The sequence below is a fragment of the Gadus morhua genome, chromosome 19, assembly GCF_902167405.1.
Source record: "Gadus morhua chromosome 19, gadMor3.0, whole genome shotgun sequence".
Taxonomy (NCBI): Eukaryota; Metazoa; Chordata; class Actinopteri; order Gadiformes; family Gadidae; genus Gadus; species Gadus morhua.
The window spans coordinates 15,356,226-15,378,647 of NC_044066.1; the positions used below are offsets into that span (position 1 = coordinate 15,356,226).

Here is a 22,422-nt window from a genome sequence, read left to right on the forward strand (position 1 = left end):
TATTGACTTCCAATAATCTAAATATATATTCATTGGCTTTTCCCATGCTTAATGCACTACCGGTGTAAACATTGCCTCTTTTTTTTATCTGTAATTAGGCGCGTATCTGCAAATTTCCTTAGTTTTCTTACTCATCCTTCATATTCTGCTCAACCAATAATACATGAAAGTTTGTGTTTTAGTCTACAGCATTAAGCACTTCATTTCAATGTGCGTGAACCCGTGTCCCCGACGGCTCCATGAGGGGCCGCGGTGACATCACCAGAGCGCAGCGCTCCTCCGGTCGCTGTGTGGAGCTGCAGTCCGGTCGCCCCGCCGCAGACAAAGCAGCCCGGGACCCACCAGACGGTCTCCGCGTTAACCGGTTCAGAGCCGAGCCCGACCCGGTCCCATCGTCACGTCGCATCGGTGCGTATACCTCATCTGGGGGGGGATTCCGGTTTAGGGGACGTGCGTTTAGGGGTCGGCACGTCGTCGTCGTGCCGAATCCTGATCCAACCCGGATCTCGAGTGGTGATCCACAGCACAGGGGGTTGGTTCTGCACCGCCAGGTTGGCTTACTACGTCCCTTGTGTGTGTGTGTGTGTGTGTCTCTCTGTGTATGTGTGTGTGTGGCCTAACTGGTTGTGGTTCTGAGACCACTTCATGTGGGGGGTCAAGGTGGACCTTCTGACTCTGGACCCGGGTGTGTCGGTCGGACTGCGTCCGAATCGCTCCGATCGATTCCCGTCGGGGGTTCGTGTGACAGAAGGGTTAACACCACGCGCCTTGTTTGTGTTCACTCCTAGCCTAGGCTAGCGGGCTAAGCTAGTTAGCTCTGGTGGCTAAGCTAAGTGAACAGCAGGAGAGCCACCCTGTTATTGAGGGGAAGATGTTGTTTCACCACCCTGGGTGTCGGGGAGCGAACCGTCCCTGCGGGTCGCGAACCGAAACCCTCGCGAAGCAACGGTTGTTTACGCCAAACACGTGACTTTAAAGCGTACAATTACACGATGTAAATCGGCGACGTTACGAAATTGGCCAATATTATTATGTTTAACGTCCGTTGAATTGTTTTATTATTATTTTCCCTTTATATACCTTGGTTGCTTATATTTATTATTATTTATCGTTATTGGTGTCTTAGTGGGGAAGTGTGGTAAGACGGAGGATTGAGGAAGGACCTGGGTTCGGGTATTGCTTCGCGACCAAACCCGGAAAAGCGGGTTTGACGCGCTAAGGAGACGTCCGTGTTGTTTTCTCGGTTCTTTGTGTGTTTCCCAATCCGGATCAGTTCAGGAGCGGTTCGGGAGAACGCGACTCAAGAGTTTTGGTTCATGGTTCAGGGATCGAGGATCGGATCAAAGTAATCAAGTAAGGGTTTGGTGTTTTTGGTTGGACTGGTCGGTCCGGTGTGGGGTGTTGGTGGTTGTACTAGTTTGTAGGTTGTTTGATGTTACACTTTCTACTTTATTTATTTGTATTTGTGGGGTGATGGGGCTGGTATTGGTTTGAAAGGTGGTTTAATGGTACACTTTCTACTTTATTTATTTTTTATTGATTTTATTTAAACACACACTAATGATTAACATTTGAATGCATGTACTATGATGGCTATTGCAGGCATTGATCCATCGTTGGGGTATTGTTTTAGAAAAAAAAGCTTTGTATTTTCTTTCTCACAATTCAGAGATCTAATGGTATCATTGTGATGATGAAATACTAGTTTAACACTCAAGGCTACACTTTTAGTGTGGTTCAATTTGCTTTATTTATTTTTTTAGATTTGGAGGGTTTTAAACATGTTAATATTTTGGAAAGGTCAATATTTTGTTAACCAAAAACCTTCTTATCGTGCATGCATTTGAATATTTTATCGTTTCTATAAGTTTGTTCACCACACTAAAGATGGATTAAGATTCATTCATTCATGAGCTTCGTTTTACTCCAAGTGGTTGTAAAATGTATTTTGCAAAATAAAAAGACAATACTTCATATTGCAGACTAGAAGGTGACAGAAAAACCCACTAATCTGTTATCGAAAAGGGCACTTGTATCCAAAGATTTAGAAAGTGTACTACAGAAATTAGATGCCACACACACAAAGACACAGTTTGATAGTAGATTCCTGCCCTTTCCTTTGCCACGTTATGTCATTGAGTTTGTTTACTGAGGGCATGTGACTGCTGGTCAACTGGTCAGGGCTACATGCTAACAGCTACTCACCTGTCAGTGCTACCGCTTAGCTGCTGGTTACCTGGTCAGTGGTATGAGCTACATTCGTCAGCTTGTTGCAGTACTTGGTCATCGAGGGCAAACTGATCTTTATAAGGTTTACAAGCATCCCCCTCCCATCCAAAGGCCCAGCATACTTTATCGTTTGCTAATGCGTGAGTCTAGGCTAAGCTATTTCGATACTAACTTTGCAGTCCTTTGATTATTTGGTCACTTAGCCTGTAACCTTGTTACGCTTGTTCATAAAAACAAATGCAGGTCAGTCCTCTTTTCACTCAGGGGGGTGGGGGTGTTAAGGGTCATAGGTTGGGTGGTTTGGTCTTGGTGCTAGGGGGTAGATGTCGTTGGGGGTTGGTTTGTTGATTAACTGGACTATCCAGTTGGTGCTAGGCCTCAGGCCTGGAGGCTGAACTACCATCCTACTGTTACAGCTTGATGGAAAGCCTTATAAAACATGCGTTGGTTAATTTAAGCATTTAGTGGTATTGGTATTTGAATATAAAGCAGTCAGTGATATTACAGTTTTAGTTTGAATAAAAAACATTCAGTGATATTAGTTTTACTTTGAATGTAAATAATTTACAGATATTACAGTTTTAATTTAAATAAAAAGCATTCAGTGATATTAGTTTTTTGTTCAATATCGTGAATGTATATATTTTTTAGTTGGAACATGAAGCATTCAGTGTCCAAATATTTAACCTGCTCTTTTATGAAATATGTATATCCAAATATTAATTTTACGTTCAAATATAAATCATTCACTATTCCCCCCCCCCCCCCTCCACAAACCCATTTATTATGTAAGGATGCAAATTTAATGCAATTAATTCTGAATTTTCTGTAAATGATTCCTAATTGCATTAAGCTTATCGGTCAGTGAAATATGTCTCGAGAAGGGGAGGATATATGAATGTGTGTTTAAGCTCCACCCTTTCTCAGAGGTGTGTAAACACCTCTGATGTCTCTTGTCTCAAACCCAGTATACCTGGATGACCTTTAACCTCCTGGAAGGTCATTATAGTTTGGTTTTGGAGTGTCTGAAATTAATGTGACCTTCCCCCCTCTGCCCATCTCTCTCTCTCTCTCTCTCTCTCTCTCTCCAGGTGTTTGAGGTGAAAACGTTTTAAATGGAGGAGGACAGAAGGGGTTCCTGTGTTCCTGGCAGCCAGACGTCAACAACAACATCAACAAAAACGATAGCTTGAGAGCCAAACACACATGACTACTCCAGCTTATATCACCGCCCCTGTTTGAAGACGCTAGTGTGTGTCCCCCCCCGTCCCCCCCCAGAGAGAAGTCGCCGTGGTGAGATGGAGGGGGAGGAGCAGTCTGTGAGGGGGGAAGAGAACACAGCGTCTGACCTCAGCGGCGCCATCGAGAGGAAGAAAAGGGAAGCAAAAGGCAGCTGTCTGAGGATCGAGGGCCAGGAAGGTTACGTGTTCAAGTCCTACAGCATGAGCCTCAACGAAGTACCGGACGCAAAGCCCACCGCGGGTTTCTCGTCGACGCCGGCGAAACCTTCGCCTTCTCTTCAAGAGGAGGGGGAGGAAGAAGTATCTCCCCAGGTCCATAAGCAGTCCGATCCCGAGAAGACGAAGGAGTTGCCTCCGGCCTCGCCGACACTTTCGGACAAAAGTATAGACACTGACCACGGAGAGCTGGCCATGGAGGTCGAGCCCAAACCCGAGACGGATAATTGCGACCCAGCAGCTAAACGTATCAAAGTGGAGGAGGAAGAAGTCAACGGGATGGAGGAGGAGGAGCTGCAGGAAGATGAGAGGTCTTCACTGGATAGCTCGACGGGTCCTTACCTCCCCCGGGACGACGACTACAGCAGCTTGTTCAGCGGCTACACCAGCACGCTGTACGACGTCGCCATGGACGCCGTCACACAGAGCCTCCTGTCGTCCATCCGAAGCAATGCCAACCCCCGCAAGAAGTCTCCCGCCTGGAACCACTTCTGCATCTCGCCGCGCGACAGCACCAAAGCCATCTGCTTGTACTGCATGAAGGAGTTCAGCCGCGGGAAGAACGAGAAGGACCTCAGCACCAGCTGCCTGATGAGGCACGTCCGCAGGGCTCACCCCACGGTGCTGTTACAAGAGGGGGCCGACGCACCCTCCAACCCCACGTCTCTGGTCTCCCACCCTTTCTCCCTGATACCTCCCTCTCCCAACTCGCCAAAAAACGGAGACCTGTCGATGCTCGCCCTCAGTCCTGCCTCAAACAAGACGTCGCCGTCCACCTCGTCCGCCGACAACCAAGATCCTTCGTCCAAAGAAGTGTTTCCCAAAGTTGAACCCAAAATCGAGCCCGGCATCGATGGCGATCTCTCGCTCGCCATCGGCACACCCCCATTCTCACATTCCACCGAAAGCGGAGCCGAAGACGCGTTGGACGGAGGTCTCGAGCGCTTTCACGGAACCCCGAAGAGCTCGAGTTCCCGCCGGCGTTCCGCTGTGTGGAAACACTTTTACCTCTCCCCCGCCGACAGCTCCAAAGCAGTCTGCATCCACTGCATGAACGAGTTCAGCCGCGGAAAGAACGGGAAAGACCTGGGAACGAGCTGCCTCATCCGACACATGTGGAGGGCCCACAAGGAAGTGGTCATCGAGGAGAACGGACAGGGCAACCACATCCCGCCGCCCTACACCAACCCGCCCTCGCTCCTGCCTCGTTCCCAACTACAGGAAGTGCTGGAAATAAAAAAGGAATTCCCAGGTCCCCACTCCCCTCCTGAGTTCATGTCCGACGACACAGCCCTACAACTGGACGACAGCATGGAGATGAAGGTGGATCCGGACAAGGCCCTGAACCTGTCTGGGCAGGAGAGTTCCCTCAACCTCTCCATGGCGGTCCACGGGGACGAGGCCTCGGTCCTGGACTCCTCCCCCGGGGGGGAACCACCGCCTGGGGGCACCAGCCTCGGTCACGATCACTCCGTGTTCCAGCAGAACAAGAAGATCATGAAGCGGGTGAAGTCGGAGGTGTGGCACCACTTTATCGTGTCCCCGGTGGACCAGCTCAAGGCGCTGTGCCGCTACTGCCCCTGCGTCATCAGTCGGGGCAAGCGGGGCGACTTTGGCACCAGCTGTCTGATGAGGCACCTCATGCGGCGCCACCCGGACTTCCTCAAAAACCAAAAAGCCCCTGACGACAAAGACCTCTCGCCCCTGCCGTACACGGCCCTCGTGGAACCGGAACCGGACTCAACCAAAGCACCCGACGACCGAGTCCCGGAGAAGAAGCCCCACACCCTGCCCGTTTTCAGCAAAAAGACTTCAAAACTGTGGAACCATTTCTCCATCTCCCCCACCGACCCCACCAAGGTGGTCTGTTTGCACTGTAGCCGCACCATAAGCCGGGGCAAGAAGACCACCAACCTCGGCACCAGTTGCCTATTCAGGCATATGCAGCGGTTTCATGGACATGTCCTCGACAGTAACAACACTATCTCAGGTAACAAACCGTCTGTGGAAGTCCAAGTGAAACAGGAACTCGCCGAGACCTCGTCGTACGAGGAGACTGGCGAGAAGTTTGACGAAAACCACTCTGTTGCCAAAAAGATCACCAAACTCATTGCAGAGATGCTCGCACTGGATCTGCAGCCATCGGCGCTGGTGGAAAACTCCGGGCTCACCCGACTACTAGAGTACCTCCAGCCCCAGTACTCCCCACCGTCCTCCTCCTACTTCACCAGCACCGCCATCCCGGACATGTACGAGCGGGTGAAGGACGCCGTCCTCTCACATCTCAAAGAAGCCGAGAGTGGCGTGGTCCACTTCACCACCAGCATCTGGGTCAGCTCCCAGACCAGGGAGTACCTGACACTCACGGCCCACTGGGCCTCGTACGAGTCCAACCTCAGGCCTCAGGGCCAGGACTACCACTGCTCCGCGCTGCTCAGCGTCTCGCAGATCGACTGCGACCACGACATGCTCACCATCCAGAAGCAGCTGGAGTACCTGTGGGAGTCCTGGGTGACCGCGTCGGGGCTCAAGCTCGGCTTCACGGTCACGGACAACGCCGCCATTCAGGGCGCCCTGGAGGACAGCGACCGTGCCACGGTGCTGTGCTTCGGCCACACGGTGGACCTCATTGTCACCGAAGCCATAAAGAGCCAGCGGATGGTGCAGAACCTGCTGAGCATCGCGCGAAAGATCTCCGAGCGTGTGCAGCGCTCGGCCAAGGCCAAGGAGAAGCTGGCCAAGCTCCAGGCGCTGCACCAGCTGCCGGAGAATCAGCTGGTGCAGGACGTCCCGTCCAGGTGGCGGACGTCCTTCTCGATGCTGGAGCGTCTGGTGGAGCAGAAGAAGGCCATCGACGAGCTGTCCATCGAGTGTAACTTCAGGGAAATGATCAGCTGCGACCAGTGGGAGGTGATGCTGTCGGTCTGCAATGCACTGAAGCCCTTCGAGGTGGCCTGCCAGGAGATGAGCTCCCGTACGGCCACCCTGGGCCAGATCATACCACTCGTCCACATCCTCAACCGGAAGGTGGACCTGCTGTTCGACGAGACGGTGGGCATCGACAACATGCTTAAGTCCCTCAAAGAGGCCATGGTCGGCCGGATGTCAGCGAACCTCCGCGACCCGCGGTACACCTGGGCCACCATGCTGGACCCGCGCTACAAGACCTCACTGTTCACCGAGGACGAGGCCGAGCAGTGCAAGCAAGACCTCGTCCGAGAACTGAATCTGTCCTCTTCTACCTCAGCCCTCGAGGATACACCCCTGCTGCCCAACGGCCGCGGCGGAGACCCCTCGGCGGCGACTGCCGTCGGCTCCAGCGGAGACAACCTGTGGTCCCTCATGGACGACATCAGACACAAGATCAAGCAGGAGGAGAAGCCCCGGTCCTCGGAGCTGGCCGTGCTGGAGTACCTGGAGGAAGACATACTCGATCAAAGCTGTGACCCCCTGGACTACTGGAACTTGAAGAAGTTCCAGTGGCCGGACCTTGCCAAAGTAGCCGCCAGATACGTCGGCTGTCCGCCGAGCGTGGTGCCGGCCGAGAGCCTGTTCAGCACGGCCAGCGGCAGCTCGGTGCCCGGCCAGCCGCGACCGTCATTGGAGAACATCGAGGGTCTGCTGTTCCTCAAGGTTAACCTGCCCTTGATCTACTTTCAATACTGATCGCGAGAGAGCAGTCACTTGTTAAACCCTTTATCAGGGACCAAGATGCATAGCTGTGAAATGGGGGTTTGTTTGTTAGGGGGGGGGGGGGGGGGGGGTAATGAAAGAATATATCAATTTAAACACTGATTCGTTTTTTGTTCCCAAATGCAGAGGCTAGACTGTGGAGGTTGTGATGAGTTTGATGTGTACTACTGTTTTTAACTAGCTGATGTGATGGAAAGCTCTTTGCTCAGAGTATCAGGGAGGGGTTTAGTGTAGACGTAGGGGTTACGTGTTTTGCTGTAAATTGATGTGTGTTCAGTTTCTTTTTTAAATATTTTTATTTGTGCGTGTCTGCTCTCTCCTTGTGCCTTATCCAAAACTACTTCAGGTCAAAATGCTGTACATACTTCATAAGTTTCGCAAAAATCAAGTCAGGGCTTTTTTTTGATTATCATAGTTGAGTAAAGGTTGCTTTGTTTTCTAAAGTGGAAACATTGACTCCAAAAATAAATGCTGTGACTGAAAGATATTTTATTTAATTCTTTAATTGTGAATTTGTGGCTTATGGTACCGTCATTTAGAGAGATCTTTTTTACTTGCTCAAATGTTTTTAATATGCTGATGTAAAATATTGCTGTATTTTCAGAATAAGGATTTTGTGTGGATAATACTTGTCTCTTAGCACAATTTTTAAGTATTTGTTTTTCAAGGGATTAAATTATGGGTTCATTGTTATTTTTTTCTTAATGATTGAGTAATGTAATTTTTATATAATTAATGACTGGAGCTAATTTCTTACACATTTTAGCTTTGAAACTGGAGCCATGCAGATCTTGTGGTTGACTGTAAATAAAGGGTTTCCCTACATAAAAAGTGTATTATTCTCTTTTTTAGCATCAAATATCTAGATTATTGCATGTATAGATTATATTCATTAAGCAGAAGAAATTTCAGAAAGCACAATTGTACTTAATAAACACGAAGTCAGGAGGTTTTATGATTACTATTTTATTCTTTAAAATAATATAAGAGCTGATCCCAACCACACCAATGTATCCACTCTACATGATAACATTGTTGATTTTGAAACTGATTGGGCAACTCAGTTGTCCTTCTCGGCTACGTATCTGGATTCGAACACCAAGATGGTAGATTTGCATAGGAACAATGTTATCCTTATAGCTCGGAGCGGGAATCAAACCGGTTCCGCGGGTCCAACAGGACTTTGAGGATCCTTGACGTCTGTCCTGCGCAAACCCCTGAAATCTCCTACAGTCACGTCCCGTAATGTTATGACTAATACTCCACCTTTCATCATACACCACACTATCAACAGAACTCTGTGTCTACAACAGAAAAATCGTATTTTCTCGACAAAGTGCCAACTTCGCTCATAGTATTCCGATGCTTCCCATGAACCGCTCAACGTCCGCGGTCATCTCCCGCCGCTAGGAGCGGCCTTGAAGTCCTTCCTCTGCAGGATCACCACCTTGTCTACTAGCTGCACCCTGAAGGGGGGCAGCTGGGTGGGGGTGAGCACCACCCGGTCGTACCCCTGGATGAAGGCCAGGGGCGGGTGGGTGTCCTGGAGCAGGCGCAGGCTGGTGGTGTTGACCTCCATGATGATGTGGGAGTAGGTGTTCATCTCCGCGTGGCCGGGACGCACGTCCTCGCGTTTGTCATATCTGGCGAACGACACGCCTTGTTAATATTATGGATGAAGGGACACGCCATTTTTTATATAATGAATGACGTGACACGCCATATTAATATTAGGAATGAAACGAGACGCCATCTTAATGTTAAATGAAATTAGGAAAGTAATAAGATGTCAGTTGTATGGAATTGTTTTGGTTTTAGAAAAAGCGACATGGACCAAAATGAGGCACTTCGAGATCGCCTTGCAATTGTTTATTTTCTCATTTAATTCGCAAGCATTAAGGTCTGTATAACCAGTGTATAACGCTACTAAATCACCCCAACCATAACACAATGATTCATTATTTATTCTAAGATTTATTTCATTTTTTCACTATTATTATTATTTATTTTTCCATGTCCATTTTTTGTCCTCAATACGATGTTCTCCCAATATGGTGCAGCCCTGGCAGGTAGGAGGTGGAGGGTGGACTCACCTCCAGATGCTGCTCTGCTGCAGGAAACGTGAGACCCCAGTCTCAGCCACGTAGGGGTCCATGTGGACCCAGACGTCTGTTTAGGTCGGGGGTCAAGTGAGGATGTGTTCGGACGATGTTTCATAAACAAGGAGACAAGAACACCACATTAATAATACTCATAGTACCATTTTTCCCGATTGGACTCTTATTTCAGTAATGATCTTTTATTGTATCATGTCTGTATTTTATTTACGTTATTGAATTGCAAATGATCAATAAACTTGAAACTCCTACCAAAGGAAATCAATAAAGTCCAAGGTCATTGAAGAGCAGACAGGGGTTAGGTTCAACTTACAAGTAAACATTGAGACCCAGAACTCTTAGGCTGAGAGCCTTGAATCCTTTTATCTAGATTCTTATTCTTTATTCTAATATATTCTTTAGACACCCTCTAGTCAATTCTTAATTCTGGTATAGTCTATATTAATTTGTTGTCAATCAACAATATGAAAATATTATTCAGACTAACGTAAGTCTATTTAAAAGTTAAATTAATCTATGAGATGTATGTATTTGATGAACAAAACTAAACCGTTCTTCATCGACCAACAGCCTGACTAGTGAAACCACCCAGAGCCCTCACTGACCGCGGTTCCACGGAACAGGAAGTCATGTGAGCCTATGAGGTGACCTGAAAGTGAGACCAACCTGCGGTGGCTGGGACCCGCCGGTCTAGTTCCTGTAGCGCTCGGCCTCCTGGGTAATTGTAGTGCGAGACGTAGAGAGAGACGCCCGAGAACACGGCGTTGGCCAGCAGCTGACCAATCACGAGCAGCGAACCCAGCTTGTAGAGCCAGGACTTGTGATAGTTGCTCAGGCTGTGTGGTGAAGACAAGGCAGACGACCACAGAGTCAACAAAAACAGTGGAGCGCTGTATGAATCACTTACAACACACACCTCATTGCATCAACCGGTCATTCAGTACTGTTCAGTACTTTCTGCTGTGACAACAACATTTCCCGTGCCATGGCCATCTGTCATTAGTGAGTGAACTGCTCCGTGAGAATCAGTTCTGGTTGACTGCGTTCTCGTCTCTGTTTTACTGACTGATTTGGGGAATCCACCTTGCCTGGAAAAAACAGCTGCATGATGACTTCTCAGTGAAAACGGAGAAGTTTAACAAACACTGGTGCAGAGAAGCTTTAACTTCCACCAGAAAATACCCTTTAAAAGGACGCAACAGGAACCATAAATAAGCACTAAGCTCTTTCCCAATATAATAATGTGGACACGTTGTCTGGCAGTGCACCTCAGTGTGTTCTCACTTTTAATAGATGAGAAACCCCCTCCACACACACACACACACACCTCTAACCACCGCGCACGTACGGATCGAGGATGATTGGTGTGGCGTGTTGTGAAACCAGCGCCTGTGGTTAAAAGTGTGAGAGGCAGTTCTCTGTTCTGGAGAGAAGAAACAACCCAGAGAAACTCTGCAGCAACGCTAGAGAGGATGTTTAGCATTCACCTGGGGCCTTCCTCGTGCTAGGAGCTTGGCTCTGCATAGTATTAGTAGTAGTAGTAGTAGTAGTAGTAGTAGTAATACTCAAAATAGAATGTACTTTATTCTGATTGTTTGCAAAGATTAAAAAAATACAATAGATATAGACCAATAGGACAATGAAATAAACAAGATAAAATGTAAACCAAAAATTAATTTGCATTATTTCTGGCCCATCCTGCCCCAGAGTTCAACAGTCTGACGGACTTGCACTGCTGTTTATCCTGCTTGTATTTCTCTTCACGTTAAAAAGCAAAACACAGTGGCTGCGGCCACCGACACAGTGGACTCGCTGGAACATCACCAAGCAGAACCTCACTTAGCAGAACATCCCCCCCCCCCCCCGTTCCCCACCATCACTGGGGATGGGAAGGTAGAGCGGGTTACCGCAACCGGAAGGTCACTGGTTCGATCTCCGTCTCCCCCTAGCTCGAGCACGGTTCACACACACAGTCGGTGTGTGAACGGGTGCATGAATGGGTGAATGTTAGGCGATATTGTAAAGCGCTTTGAGTGGCCGCTGGTGAGAAAAAAGGGATTTTTTTATGGTTTATAGAAAGGGCAGAACAGCTGGATACATATCTTTATATCGTTTTGAGACTGGATCATTTTCTTTTTCTACATTTTGTGTATTCTTTTTAAGGCGAAATTTCAAAGTTCTGTTACAAAAAAAAAGATCAGAGAGACATGCTGAATAAAAACAACATGTTTTCAAACTCAAAAATAACCGTTTGAATAATCCTGATTTCAATAATGACCAAAATAATCGTGATTATGATTTTTCCCATAATCAGGCAGCCGTAGAAGGTGTCCTACGCGCGGCAGTGTGCGTACTCACATGTAGGAGGCGCCCCGGGCCGCCACCAGGTTGAGGAGCGGGAAGGCGTAGATGATGAAGCGCAGCTCCTTGTGCGGCAGCAGGGAGAAGAGCAGCACGAAGCCCAGCGAGGGCAGCAGGACGGCCCGCGTCCGGGGGTCACGCAGCCCCAGGGGAACCAGGGGCAGGGTGCAGCCCAGCGCCCGGGGCAGGGCGGAGTAGAAGTACCACAGGAAGGGCGAGGTTTACTGCGGGGAGTCAAGGAGAGGGCCGGGGTGCAGTGGGGACAGCGCACCGGGAGGCTTTGCTCTATCGTTATTTTGAAGTAATTTTATAACTTTCCCCTTGTTCGTTTCTTTTTTCCAACTCATATTGGTATATTTATATTTTATATTGTTGTATAGTTTTTATTCATTTACAGTATATTGATTTATTAGGGTCTCAATTTATTGATGCATATATATATGGGAAATGCGAGCGCAACAGAAGAATGTACAGGGTGGGAGTGGAAAAAAAAAGAAAAAAAAAATATTTATTTTATTTTTTTCTACTCCCACCCTGTACATTCTGCTGCTGTGCTCACATTTCCCATCTGATCAATGAAGTGCCATCTCATAATTTCATTGACAATGGAGCCATTCATTTTTAGTTGGAAAGCTGTAGCAAGGAACGCCCATCTCCATTCCAACCAATCACCCAATCAGCTGCTTGCCAAGCTGACCGGTGAATGAGTGCACACACTAATGGACGAGCGAACATACTCATTCATTAGTGAACACACTGATTCTGATCCAGACCGCGGAGTTTCCTGGGACAAAACCATGCCACCAAACAACACTGTCTGACAGAGTGTTCCGCCTGAAGCGTCATGGTAACGACAGCCTGCCGGAGTGTGTGAGTCTGGGATGGTTCCGGGCGGTGGTCAAGGATATTCCCCAGTTGGAGCTCTTGTTGAGGGCGGTGTTGTACCACAGCACCTGGCCCTCGGGCCAGATGAGCCTGCGCCAGAAAAACGAGTCCACGCCCACGCTGAGAGCTGCAGACACATGGGGAGAGGTTCAGCGGAGGACGTTCTCTCTCTGTGTGTGTGTGTGTGTGTGTGTGTGTGTGTGTGTGTGTGTGTGTGTGTGTGTGTGTGTGTGTGTGTGTGTGTGTGTGTGTGTGTGTGTGTGTGTGTGTGTGTGTGTGTGTGTGTGTGTCTCTCTACCCAGTGCTAGTATCCCGGCGGGCACGGCACAGCAGAAAAGCTCAGACAGACTCAGCCTCCTCCAGACCAGTGACATCATCAACATGAGCCCCAGCAGGAGGCAGAGCTCCGCCCGGAACACGATGATGACGAAGGCTGAGAGGGCGATAAAGGGGCGGTGCCTCTGGGCCATCCATGCCGTGCACGCCATCACAACTGGAGGGCAGCAACGAGCGGAGTTAAAGAGGAACAGAAACCTTATTTTCTATCTATTCAACTTTTACCACTATTGATACAAGCATGGAAACTTTCTTTCTCCCTCCCACCTTCACACTCTCCCTCTCTCTCCCTCTCTCTCTCTCTCTCTCTCTCTCTCTCTCTCTCTCTCTCTCTCTCTCTCTCTCTCTCTCTCTCTCTCTCCCTCTCCCTCTCTCTCTCTCTCTCTCTCTCTCTCTCTCTCTCTCTCTCTCTCTCTCTCTTCATGAAAACAAATGTATACAAAATCAGTGCTGACTGAAAGACTGTTTACTCAAACTATCTGCTTATGAGAAAGATCCACTTTTGGAATATAATAGGAGTGTCAGTAACGACAATGTTCTTAAAAAGTACAGAAATTGTAACAGCTTGTACTTTGCGGGGGCTCTCACCTAAGGGCAGGGCGAACACGTTGGGCAGCGTGCGCGTGCAGTAGAACATGAGGTGGAACTGCGACGCACACGTCAGGCAGAAGAGCGCGGCCACCGTCGACCCGAACTGTTTCCTCACCTCCTTCTGCATGAGCCAGAGGGCCGCGACCACACACGCTCCAAGGCAGCCACGCACTGCACACACAACACAACGCAACGCAACACAACACAACACAACACAGCAGGGTGGGTCAGGAGACGCAAACACATGATGGGATGGATGGCTTGTTATCAGGGTATAGCATTATTATAGCATTATTAATGAAGAGCTGTGTCCGGTTTATAGGCTATTTTATATAATAATAATAACTCTGGCTTAAACTCTGGCCCAAACATGTATGTTGGTTATTTCTAAAACAAAAAGGAGGACACTTCACAATAAGGTTACATTAATTAACCATGAATTAACATTAGTCAATGCAGTTATAATTAAGCAATAGATCACGCCAGGCTGTGGTATGTGCTCATTATACGACTGGGGCGTTGTCCGGCCCCGACGCGCAGCGGAGGGCCGGCGACCCCCTTCACAGTGGTATAATGAGCACATGCCACTGACTGAAGTGATCTATTGCTTTTATACAACGGTTACTATTATGGCGAAACAAAAGTCATAGACACACTACATTTAAAAAGAAACCAAGAAAGTCAAAATAGCCGTTTAATTAAAGAATACAAAAAAGTAGTCCCTCCTGGCTGCCGCTATGCAACACACTTTAGCGTCCCTCCGAGAGAAGGCTCCGATAGAGCGGTTCGCCGGCAATTTATCCTATGGAGCAGTTCACTCGCCGTGTGCCTAAGCTTTCGTTAGACTCTCCATCGCCTTGCTCACTCCCGGAGTAACAACATTTACACGCTCTCCATCATCCAACATATGTTTTACTTTGTAACTGTTTCTACTTCCAGGCGGGGAGTGATATGCAAACTTTCACAAAATGATCGGGCGTCATAGCAGTTATGTATACGCTCATTATACAACAGTTGGGAACCAATCAGATCGCTGGATTTAGCTCCCCCGTTGTATAATCATTATTATACAGTGGTGGTATAATGAGCACATACCCAGCCTGGCGTGATCTATTGCTTAATTATATCACATTAGAATGGCGGTCGTGGATAGGGTTAACCTTAACCCTATTAAATAATGTATAAATTACCTTAGTTAAAATGAACACCATTAATAAATTATTACTAGACCTTTAATTCATTTAGATTTATCTGTCAGTTGAGGATTATTTAAGCAATAGATCATGCCAGGCTGTGGTATGTGCTCATTATACAACTGTTAAGGGGCGTTGTCCGGCCCCGACACGCAGCGGAGGGCCGGCGACCCCCTTCACAGTGGTATAATGAGCACATGCCACTGACTGAAGTGATCTATTGCTTTTATACAACGGTTACTGTTATGGCGAAACGAAAGTCATAGACACACTACATTTAAAAAGAAACAACGAAAGTCAAAGTAGCCGTTTTATTAAAGACTACCAAAAAGTAGTCCCTCCTGGCTGCCTTCAAAATGCACGACGGTCGCTATGCAACACACTTTAGCGTCCCTCCGAGAGAACGGTTGTAACGGTTTCCACTTCAAGGCGCGGAGTGATACTTTCACAAAATGATCGGGCGTCATAGCAGTTATGTATACGCTCATTATACAACAGTTAGGAACCAATCAGATCGCTGGATTTAGGCCCCCCTTGTATAATACCGCATTAACTAATGTTAATGAATGTTTGATTAATTTATACTTATTGTAGTGTTACTGATTATCGTAAAAATTATGACCACAATGACTAAATAAAGGTCATAACAATTATATTGACAACGGTGCACCATACGTGAAGATGAGAATGACTATTATGGTATGGATGAGCTACCCATCAGCTGCGTGTAGATCTTGGGTACATCCAGCAGGGAGGACAGCGCCACCAGGGGGGAGACCAGGGCGGATATGAAGAGCGGCCCGAGGAACGTCCGTGGAACCACGCCGGGGAACTCATGATGGTCGTACTGGAGGAACCACAATCAGTGCTCATTTTATGCCTCTTATATAAGATACAAATGAATAACTGTAAATGGTTACTAAATACATCAGCTTTGATAACGTCTACTTTCAGTTTAATGTCATATCATTTCTGAGACTCTTATTGTGTATATTGTCTGTGTATTTTCTGTAATTATTCCTATTCCTATTTTCTTTCTGTGACACCTGAATTTCCAGTGTGGGATCCATAACGGACAATTTTCCTTGTATAGAACTTAATAATTTAAATATATGCAATATAAACCAACTGCCCAAAATAAAGTAAGTCCTTGGATACACATTCATAATATGAATATATGCAATACAAAACAAATCTCAAATATAAAGGTAAACTACTCAAGTCCTTGGATATAAATTGATAATTTAAATATATGCAATATAAAACAAGTCACACACACACATAAAGTTTAAGTTAATCATCTCTGCAGAGCTCTGCACCAGAGACAACCATGACCACACCAGACTCTTACCCGGTCAAAGTCGAGTCTGTGGTACAGAATATCATGTGCTGCCTGCAGATTGAAGCTCTCTTCCACTTTGGAGAAGGGGCATATGAATAAATGTAACAGAGACACAGAAATCAGTAACAACAACAGCAGTAGCCCAGAATCTGTCCTCTTTTCTGCCATGACAGCGGCATTGAAATCAACTTCCTGTTTAGCCGGATGTCCAAATACGTTCGGTGGACGGATATACTTACGTTGGTTTTTATATGTTATTTATGAATTTATTTTTATTTTACACTTTATATTTTCACGTATTTCTTTATTGTAACCGAGGAAATAAAAAGCTAATAAGGTTTTTCTCTGCCACATGACAATGGAACGGAAATCAACTTCCGGTTTAGTCAGATGTCCAAATACAGCACATTATTTTCGTTGGCTGATATACTTATGTTGGTTTTTATATGTAATTATTAATACGTTTATTTATTTATTTTATTTTACACTTTATATTTGCACATATTTTTCAAATGTAATCGATGAAATAAAAAGTTACAATTGTTTTATTTTTTAACGTTCCTGGTTTTTCCACGTGTAGCGAGCCAGAGAGCGACGACGCCCCACGCGTGGCGCCATGTGATTGCTCCACGACGTTATTGACGCTTCAAAAGGACCAATCAGCGCAGGCCACAATCCCACAAGCAGTTCTGACGCGGAAACACAAGGGGTACCGTTTTTGAGCCACACTAGCCGGCATGTAAATAACATAAAACGGTTCTTTGCATATGTACATACACCTTCAACTTTAGATTGAATGATTAAAACGGCCCATTAAGTGAGCTGGCAGAGCCGTGCACGGGGTTATGTTTTCATTCTGAGGGGTGACTTTGTGCATGAGATCTCTCCCAGCTTGTGAAGATGCGGTCCATCCGTCCATCGCTGCTGCTGCTGCCCTGTCTGCTGCTGCTGCTTGGGATCTCCCGGACGGCTGATGCCAAGAGAGATCTGAAAAGCGCGTGCACTACCTGTCGACAGGTGACGGATAACTTCAAAAAGGTAGGTTGTATATGCCGTAATCCCTACATGCATAGGACATCCGTGGTGGGCTTCGTCTGGTCTGCTGATGTTGGATGATACTTTATTTCTTATTAGTGTGTGTGTGTGTGTGTGTGTGTGTGTGTGTGTGTGTGTGTGTGTGTGTGTGTGTGTGTGTGTGTGTGTGTGTGTGTGTGTGTGTCTTCTAAGGGGATTGAAAGAACTGCAAAGCAGGGCTTTGGTGGTGGGAACACTGCCTGGGAGGAGAGAACGCTGTCAAAATATGAAACCAGGTGAGGATTCACATTAGATGCTTGTGCTCTCTCTATGGGTTCGTCTTGCAGTACTAGACCAGTTTTAGATATAGTGTCCCTCCTGGACGGAATATAGTATCTGCAGATGTAATATTGACTCTGGCAGCACTAGTTTCTATGGACACTGTCTCAGGGGTATTATAACCACTAGTATTTAATGTAGTTTATATTTCAACTGTTGTGGTAGTAGAAGTGGTATAACCATTGTTACCATTGTAACTATTGTTAGTGCTGGTAGTGGAGGCTTCGATCTATAGTGTTGGGTTACCCGAGTTGTATGACTTGTAGTATGACGTCGTTGTTCTGCCCAGTGAGATCCGTCTGACGGAGATCTTGGAGGCGGTGTGCGACAGCAGCAGCTTCGAGTGCAACCGCATGGTGGAGGAGCATGAGGACCTGTTTGAGACCTGGTGGTTCAAGAGGTAGGCGCGTGCGTCCGGATGTGTGGATGAACGTTCCCCCGCTGCTCTGGTCCTGCCAGGGGGAGTCACGTTCCCGTCTTGTTTTCCAGGAAGGCCAAACACCCGGACCTCCATAAGTGGTTCTGTGTGGAGTCCGTTAAGGTGTGCTGTCCTAAGGGGGCGTATGGACCACAGTGCAAAGGTACTCGGAGCTCATGTAGCACTTAGATTGATGAATGTCCCACGGCACGGACTGAAACTGTACCTAACTGTACCTGGTGGTAAAACCGATGCTCAAAGTCTTCACACATATCATCTATAATGTCATGAAGATGCATATCATCATAGACAGCCACAACAGAGGCAATGCCCTTACACTTAGCTAGATGTATGTCACAGACTGATACTGTACCTGATGGTAAGACTTCACATGTATTTATCATCTATAAGGTCATAAGTTATACATATCTACATAGACAGAGACAGTATCCTGCATCACGTCCTTGACCACATCCTATATAGTAGGATGTCAGGCTGACAATGAGAACACACTAGAAGATTAACATCCCATAAGAGGGATGCAGGTGGAGGGGGGGTTGTGTGTTGTGCTCTCCGGTTAACCTTCCGTCTCATCGTCCAATCACAGACTGCGTGGGGGGCTCGGACCGCCCCTGCCATGGCAACGGGGCGTGCGATGGCGACGCGACCCGGGGCGGCGACGGCCACTGCAGCTGTAACCACGGTTACGAGGGGGAGTCCTGCCTGGAGTGCATCAACGGCTACTTCGGCGAGGTGAAGAACGACACCTTCACCCTCTGCTCAGGTGAGCTGGAAGCCTCTTCCTTAGTGCTGCACTGTGTACAGCTTCCCTGTAGCAGCCTCTAGTGGCCAGTGATGGAGCTACAGTTGCAGCTCTATCACGTGTAGAGGGCATTCGCTATCGTCTGAGATTAGGGGGATGTGGAGGGGCAGAAGGGGTCAAGAATAAGACAATTTGTTGGGAATTATTCCGCGGATTGATTTGTCGGCCGAAGAGGGCATTTAGTTCTTGGGAAATTGCTGTGTTTCCATTTAAATTGTCTAAACACAACTTTATTGTTTGTTTTGTGTTTCAGAATGCCACGCCTCCTGTCAGTCTTGTTCTGGGGGAACCAATCAGGACTGTGACGAGTGCAAGGCAGGCTGGGAAGAAGACGAGCAGGACGCCTGTGTCGGTAAGACGTCGGCCATGTCAGTCAATGTAGCCGCTGCTGGTAGTAGTTATCCCTCAGTCTCCCTCCCTTAGTAAATACTGTGATTCTTCTTGATATCTTGAAGAGACACTGAACAATTTGAACACCCTTCTACTTCTAAACATTGATGAATGACAGAATTGGTCTGCAGGGTTTATTGAACTGTGTTTTGTTTTAGCCTCCACAACCGTTTCCCAAAGTCAAGGTAGAAGTTTGAGCAAACCTTAATCTTGAAAACGGCCGCGTCATGCTTTAGGAGTGTGTTTGCTTGACCTTGAGAGGGTAGATTGTTCAGGTTAATGCAGGTTGTGGAAGCAGTCGGTACTTTATACAGAGATCAGATAAGTCTGTTGGGTGGTGTAGGGTTAACATGGTGACCTGGAGATATGATATCTCCTGTTTCTTTCAGTCTGCTACTCAAAGGGGTTTCCATGTTGTTCTGAGTATTAATGTATCAAAGAAAAGTGCTTAATCGTTTTACTGATAACTGATCAAATAATGCTCATGGCTATGCGGTTTACAGTTTGTCTTTAATTCAGAAGAATGATGGATATTAACGATGGATAATGCAGATATTTTGTCTGATAAATTAGCTTTGCCGATTTTTCAGCTCACTTATTGCTTTAACTGTATTGTGTATATGATGTTAATTGTTAATGTACAATCAAATAATTAATATCGATCTCATAAGTCAAGAGAAAAACACTGTTGCAAAATAAATGGTCAGTCCGACTCAGGCGCCCCGCGTATCGAGCTTATCTATCTTATCTGACCTTTCGCTTGATATGGATTTCCTTCCACAGATGTGAACGAGTGTTCCAAGGACCCGGCCCCCTGTGGTGAAGAGGAGTACTGCATCAACAACGACGGTTCCTTCTCCTGCAAGGGTGAGAGATGGAACCCAACTGAAGGATTGTATTTCAGTTAAAATATTATGTATTACTATTTTTAATGTATTCTATCTGGTTACTCAAACCAAGGGAAGGATTGTATTTCAGCTGTACAGTCTGGGTCTCATGATGAGCTCTTCCATCCCATAATGTGTGTCAGGGTGTGACAAGGTGTGTTCCGGTTGTACCGGCGCCGGGGCGAACGGGTGTCGGGACTGTGCCGCCGGTTACCATGACGTCGAGGGCACCTGCACAGGTGAGGCCCGGATCACGTGACGTCCTGCAGAACATCGCTTCCTTGTTCCTTCTTGTATGAAACACTACTGCTTTTATCCAGAGGGACTTACAATCCCATGACTGCATCCATTATCAGCGTGGGTGGCCCCCGATTGGGAATCTACCTCTAGAGTCTCTACCCTAACAGTTGAGCTAGAAAGGGAATCAAACCCTCCATCCTGGCAGTGCTGACGCCTTGCTCAACCAGTTGGGCTGGACAGGGAATCAAACCCTCAATCCTGGCAGTGCTAACGCCTTGCTCAACCAGACAGGGAATCAAACCCTCCATCCTGGCTGTGCTAACGCCTTGCTCAACCAGTTGGGCTGGACAGGGAATCAAACCCTCCATCCTGGCAGAGCTAACGCCTTGCTCAACCAGTTGGGCTGGACAGGGAATCAAATCAAACCCCCAAAACTGACGGTCTTATTCCTTGCTCCACCTGAAGCAGTGGACTCTAACCCCCCTCCTCTCCCCCCCCCCCCCCCCCTCCCCCCAGACGTGGACGAGTGCTCCGGCGGCGGGGGGGCGGCGGCGGCGGTGTGCGCGGCGGACCACCAGCAGTGTGTCAACACCCCGGGGGCTCACCTGTGTGTGTGCGCCGAGGGCCACGAGGAGCGGGACGGGGGGTGCGTCCCCCGCGCCCTGTCGGGTAAGACGAGGGTACAGGGGGGGGGGGGGTCTGGTTGCTATGGAGATACAGGGATGGTCTGGCTGCTATGGAGATACGGGGATGGTCTGGTTTCCGTGGGGATACAGGGACGGTCAGGTTTCTGTGGGGATGCAGGTCTGGTTGCTATGGAGATACGGGGACGGTCTGGTTGCAAGGGCGATAACGGGGAAAGTCTGGTTGCCATAGCGATGCACCAGTCTGTTGGCCAGCTGCAGGAAGTGTCTGGTGTCTCTGCTGGTACAGCCGTGGTAACCAGGAACTGGTAACCACGGTACACAATACACCCCCTGGGTTAGTCATCCAATCTGAACTAGAACCTGACATTAACCTTCACGAAATGAGCGGAAGTCATGTCTTTGTGGAACATTTAACAGTTATATAAGAAGCAGTAGTTACAGCGTAGTAATGTGTACAATTATTTATTTTAACGGCAACTGTAAGATGCATTAAACCTAAACAAAATGACGTTCATGATGATAAGTATTGTTTATTTTACCTTCATCTTCTTCAGAAGAGCCGGATGAGGAAGAGCCGGCGACTGAGCCTCCACAAGCACATGATGACCTTTGACTTCAGCAAACGGACCAATAGGAACCGTTCCGGATGAGAAGTGGTGCTTCCTATTGGCTGAGAGCCTTCAGACAGCGGTTCTCCTCCCGCCCCCCCCCCTCGACACCCTGCTGTCTGGGGGGGGGGGGACTTTTAAAAATACTTTGAACAATGCAGCACTTATCACGTCCAGATGGACAGACGTCCTTCTCCGGCCAGGAGGACTTTTCTACCTGTGGATTGGAGGAGGCCGAAGATCTCGTCGACCTATCACGCGCTCGTTTTCTGCCGTCTGCTTGTCATGCGATGTATTTCCTTTGTTACCGTCTTTAAACTGTTGCATTACGACGCTGGTATCAATAAAGATGTAATGTTAAATTAATGTGGTTCCGATTTGTTGAAATGGATTAAGATTTATGCATAAAAATAAACTAACATTTTGCTTAAAATAATTAGTTCAACATGCCTGTTTACTATTAATATAGGCCAATAAGTGGCAATTTAGTGAATATTCAATCTTTCCTGCAGTGTCAGCCACTGGCCACCAGGCGGCCCTACTCTCCCGTGGAATAACTGTTGAGCTCCACAGAAAACGGCGTGAAGGTTCTGGGTTTGACCCCCTATGTCGGCAGTCAATCTGTAGGCCTCCTTGAGCGAGCTTTTTAGCCCCTAACTCTTAATGACATTGATCTGAATTCACTACGTCGCATTGGATAGAAGTGCCCCATGTTTACTGCTGTTAGGATTTAAGCAGAAAGCCTGATATATTTTGGGTGCCGATGTACTGGTTTGGATCTCTAAGCTGAGTAATGAGCTTGTTTTGGAGCGATGTCACCATTTCTGAGCAACAGACAGACTTGTCTCGACC

At 47.4% G+C, this 22,422-nt stretch overlaps 3 protein-coding genes across 6 annotated transcripts; 2 read left to right on the forward strand and 1 right to left on the reverse strand.

Moving 5' to 3' along the window:
* Positions 1–250: 250 nt before the first annotated feature.
* On the forward strand, positions 251–8,213 carry zbed4 (zinc finger, BED-type containing 4). 3 transcript variants are annotated; one of them, XM_030341472.1, is made up of 2 exons: positions 251–408; positions 3,321–8,213. In XM_030341472.1, the coding sequence occupies exon 2, from the start codon at positions 3,528–3,530 to the stop codon at positions 7,350–7,352; it is 3,825 nt and encodes a 1,274-aa protein (XP_030197332.1). In that variant the 5' UTR covers positions 251–408; positions 3,321–3,527; the 3' UTR covers positions 7,353–8,213. The 3 variants fall into 3 exon arrangements, with proteins under 3 accessions (XP_030197332.1, XP_030197334.1, XP_030197333.1); XM_030341474.1 differs by having other exon boundaries at positions 399–551; XM_030341473.1 differs by lacking the exon at positions 251–408 and adding an exon at positions 582–1,353.
* A 111-nt stretch (positions 8,214–8,324) lies between these two features.
* Positions 8,325–16,389, reverse strand: alg12 (ALG12 alpha-1,6-mannosyltransferase). The gene is made up of 9 exons (XM_030341475.1): positions 16,214–16,389; positions 15,577–15,709; positions 13,667–13,840; positions 13,041–13,235; positions 12,766–12,869; positions 11,855–12,078; positions 10,163–10,332; positions 9,473–9,548; positions 8,325–9,022 (listed from the first exon to the last, which is right to left on the reverse strand). Exons 1-9 carry the CDS (start codon positions 16,370–16,372, stop codon positions 8,773–8,775), a joined length of 1,485 nt encoding a protein of 494 aa, XP_030197335.1. The 5' UTR covers positions 16,373–16,389; the 3' UTR covers positions 8,325–8,772.
* Positions 16,390–16,877: 488 nt separating this feature from the next.
* Positions 16,878–22,003, forward strand: creld2 (CRELD disulfide isomerase 2). Of its 2 annotated transcripts, none has more exons than XM_030342204.1 (10): positions 16,878–17,242; positions 17,432–17,514; positions 17,847–17,957; positions 18,047–18,138; positions 18,583–18,759; positions 19,052–19,150; positions 19,972–20,055; positions 20,219–20,314; positions 20,832–20,984; positions 21,517–22,003. In XM_030342204.1, the coding sequence occupies exons 1-10, from the start codon at positions 17,105–17,107 to the stop codon at positions 21,573–21,575; spliced, it is 1,092 nt and encodes a 363-aa protein (XP_030198064.1). In that variant the 5' UTR covers positions 16,878–17,104; the 3' UTR covers positions 21,576–22,003. The 2 variants fall into 2 exon arrangements, with proteins under 2 accessions (XP_030198064.1, XP_030198065.1); XM_030342205.1 differs by having other exon boundaries at positions 21,520–22,003.
* The last annotated feature ends 419 nt before the right edge of the window (positions 22,004–22,422 follow it).

Excerpts from the sequence above, each read along its gene's own strand:
- alg12 (XM_030341475.1), bottom strand. The coding sequence starts at position 16,372 with ATGGCAGAAAAGAGGACAGATTCTGGGCTACTGCTGTTGTTGTTACTG. Across the intron at positions 12,870-13,040 it reads CGCCGGGATACTAGCACTGG|CTCTCAGCGTGGGCGTGGAC; the intron begins GTAGAGAGACAC and ends ATGTGTCTGCAG. Across the intron at positions 9,023-9,472 it reads CAGCAGAGCAGCATCTGGAG|ATATGACAAACGCGAGGACG; the intron begins GTGAGTCCACCC and ends GTCGTTCGCCAG.
- creld2 (XM_030342204.1), top strand. The coding sequence starts at position 17,105 with ATGCGGTCCATCCGTCCATCGCTGCTGCTGCTGCCCTGTCTGCTGCTG. Across the intron at positions 18,760-19,051 it reads CACCTTCACCCTCTGCTCAG|AATGCCACGCCTCCTGTCAG; the intron begins GTGAGCTGGAAG and ends TTTGTGTTTCAG. Across the intron at positions 20,056-20,218 it reads CGGTTCCTTCTCCTGCAAGG|GGTGTGACAAGGTGTGTTCC; the intron begins GTGAGAGATGGA and ends AATGTGTGTCAG.
- zbed4 (XM_030341472.1), top strand. The coding sequence starts at position 3,528 with ATGGAGGGGGAGGAGCAGTCTGTGAGGGGGGAAGAGAACACAGCGTCT.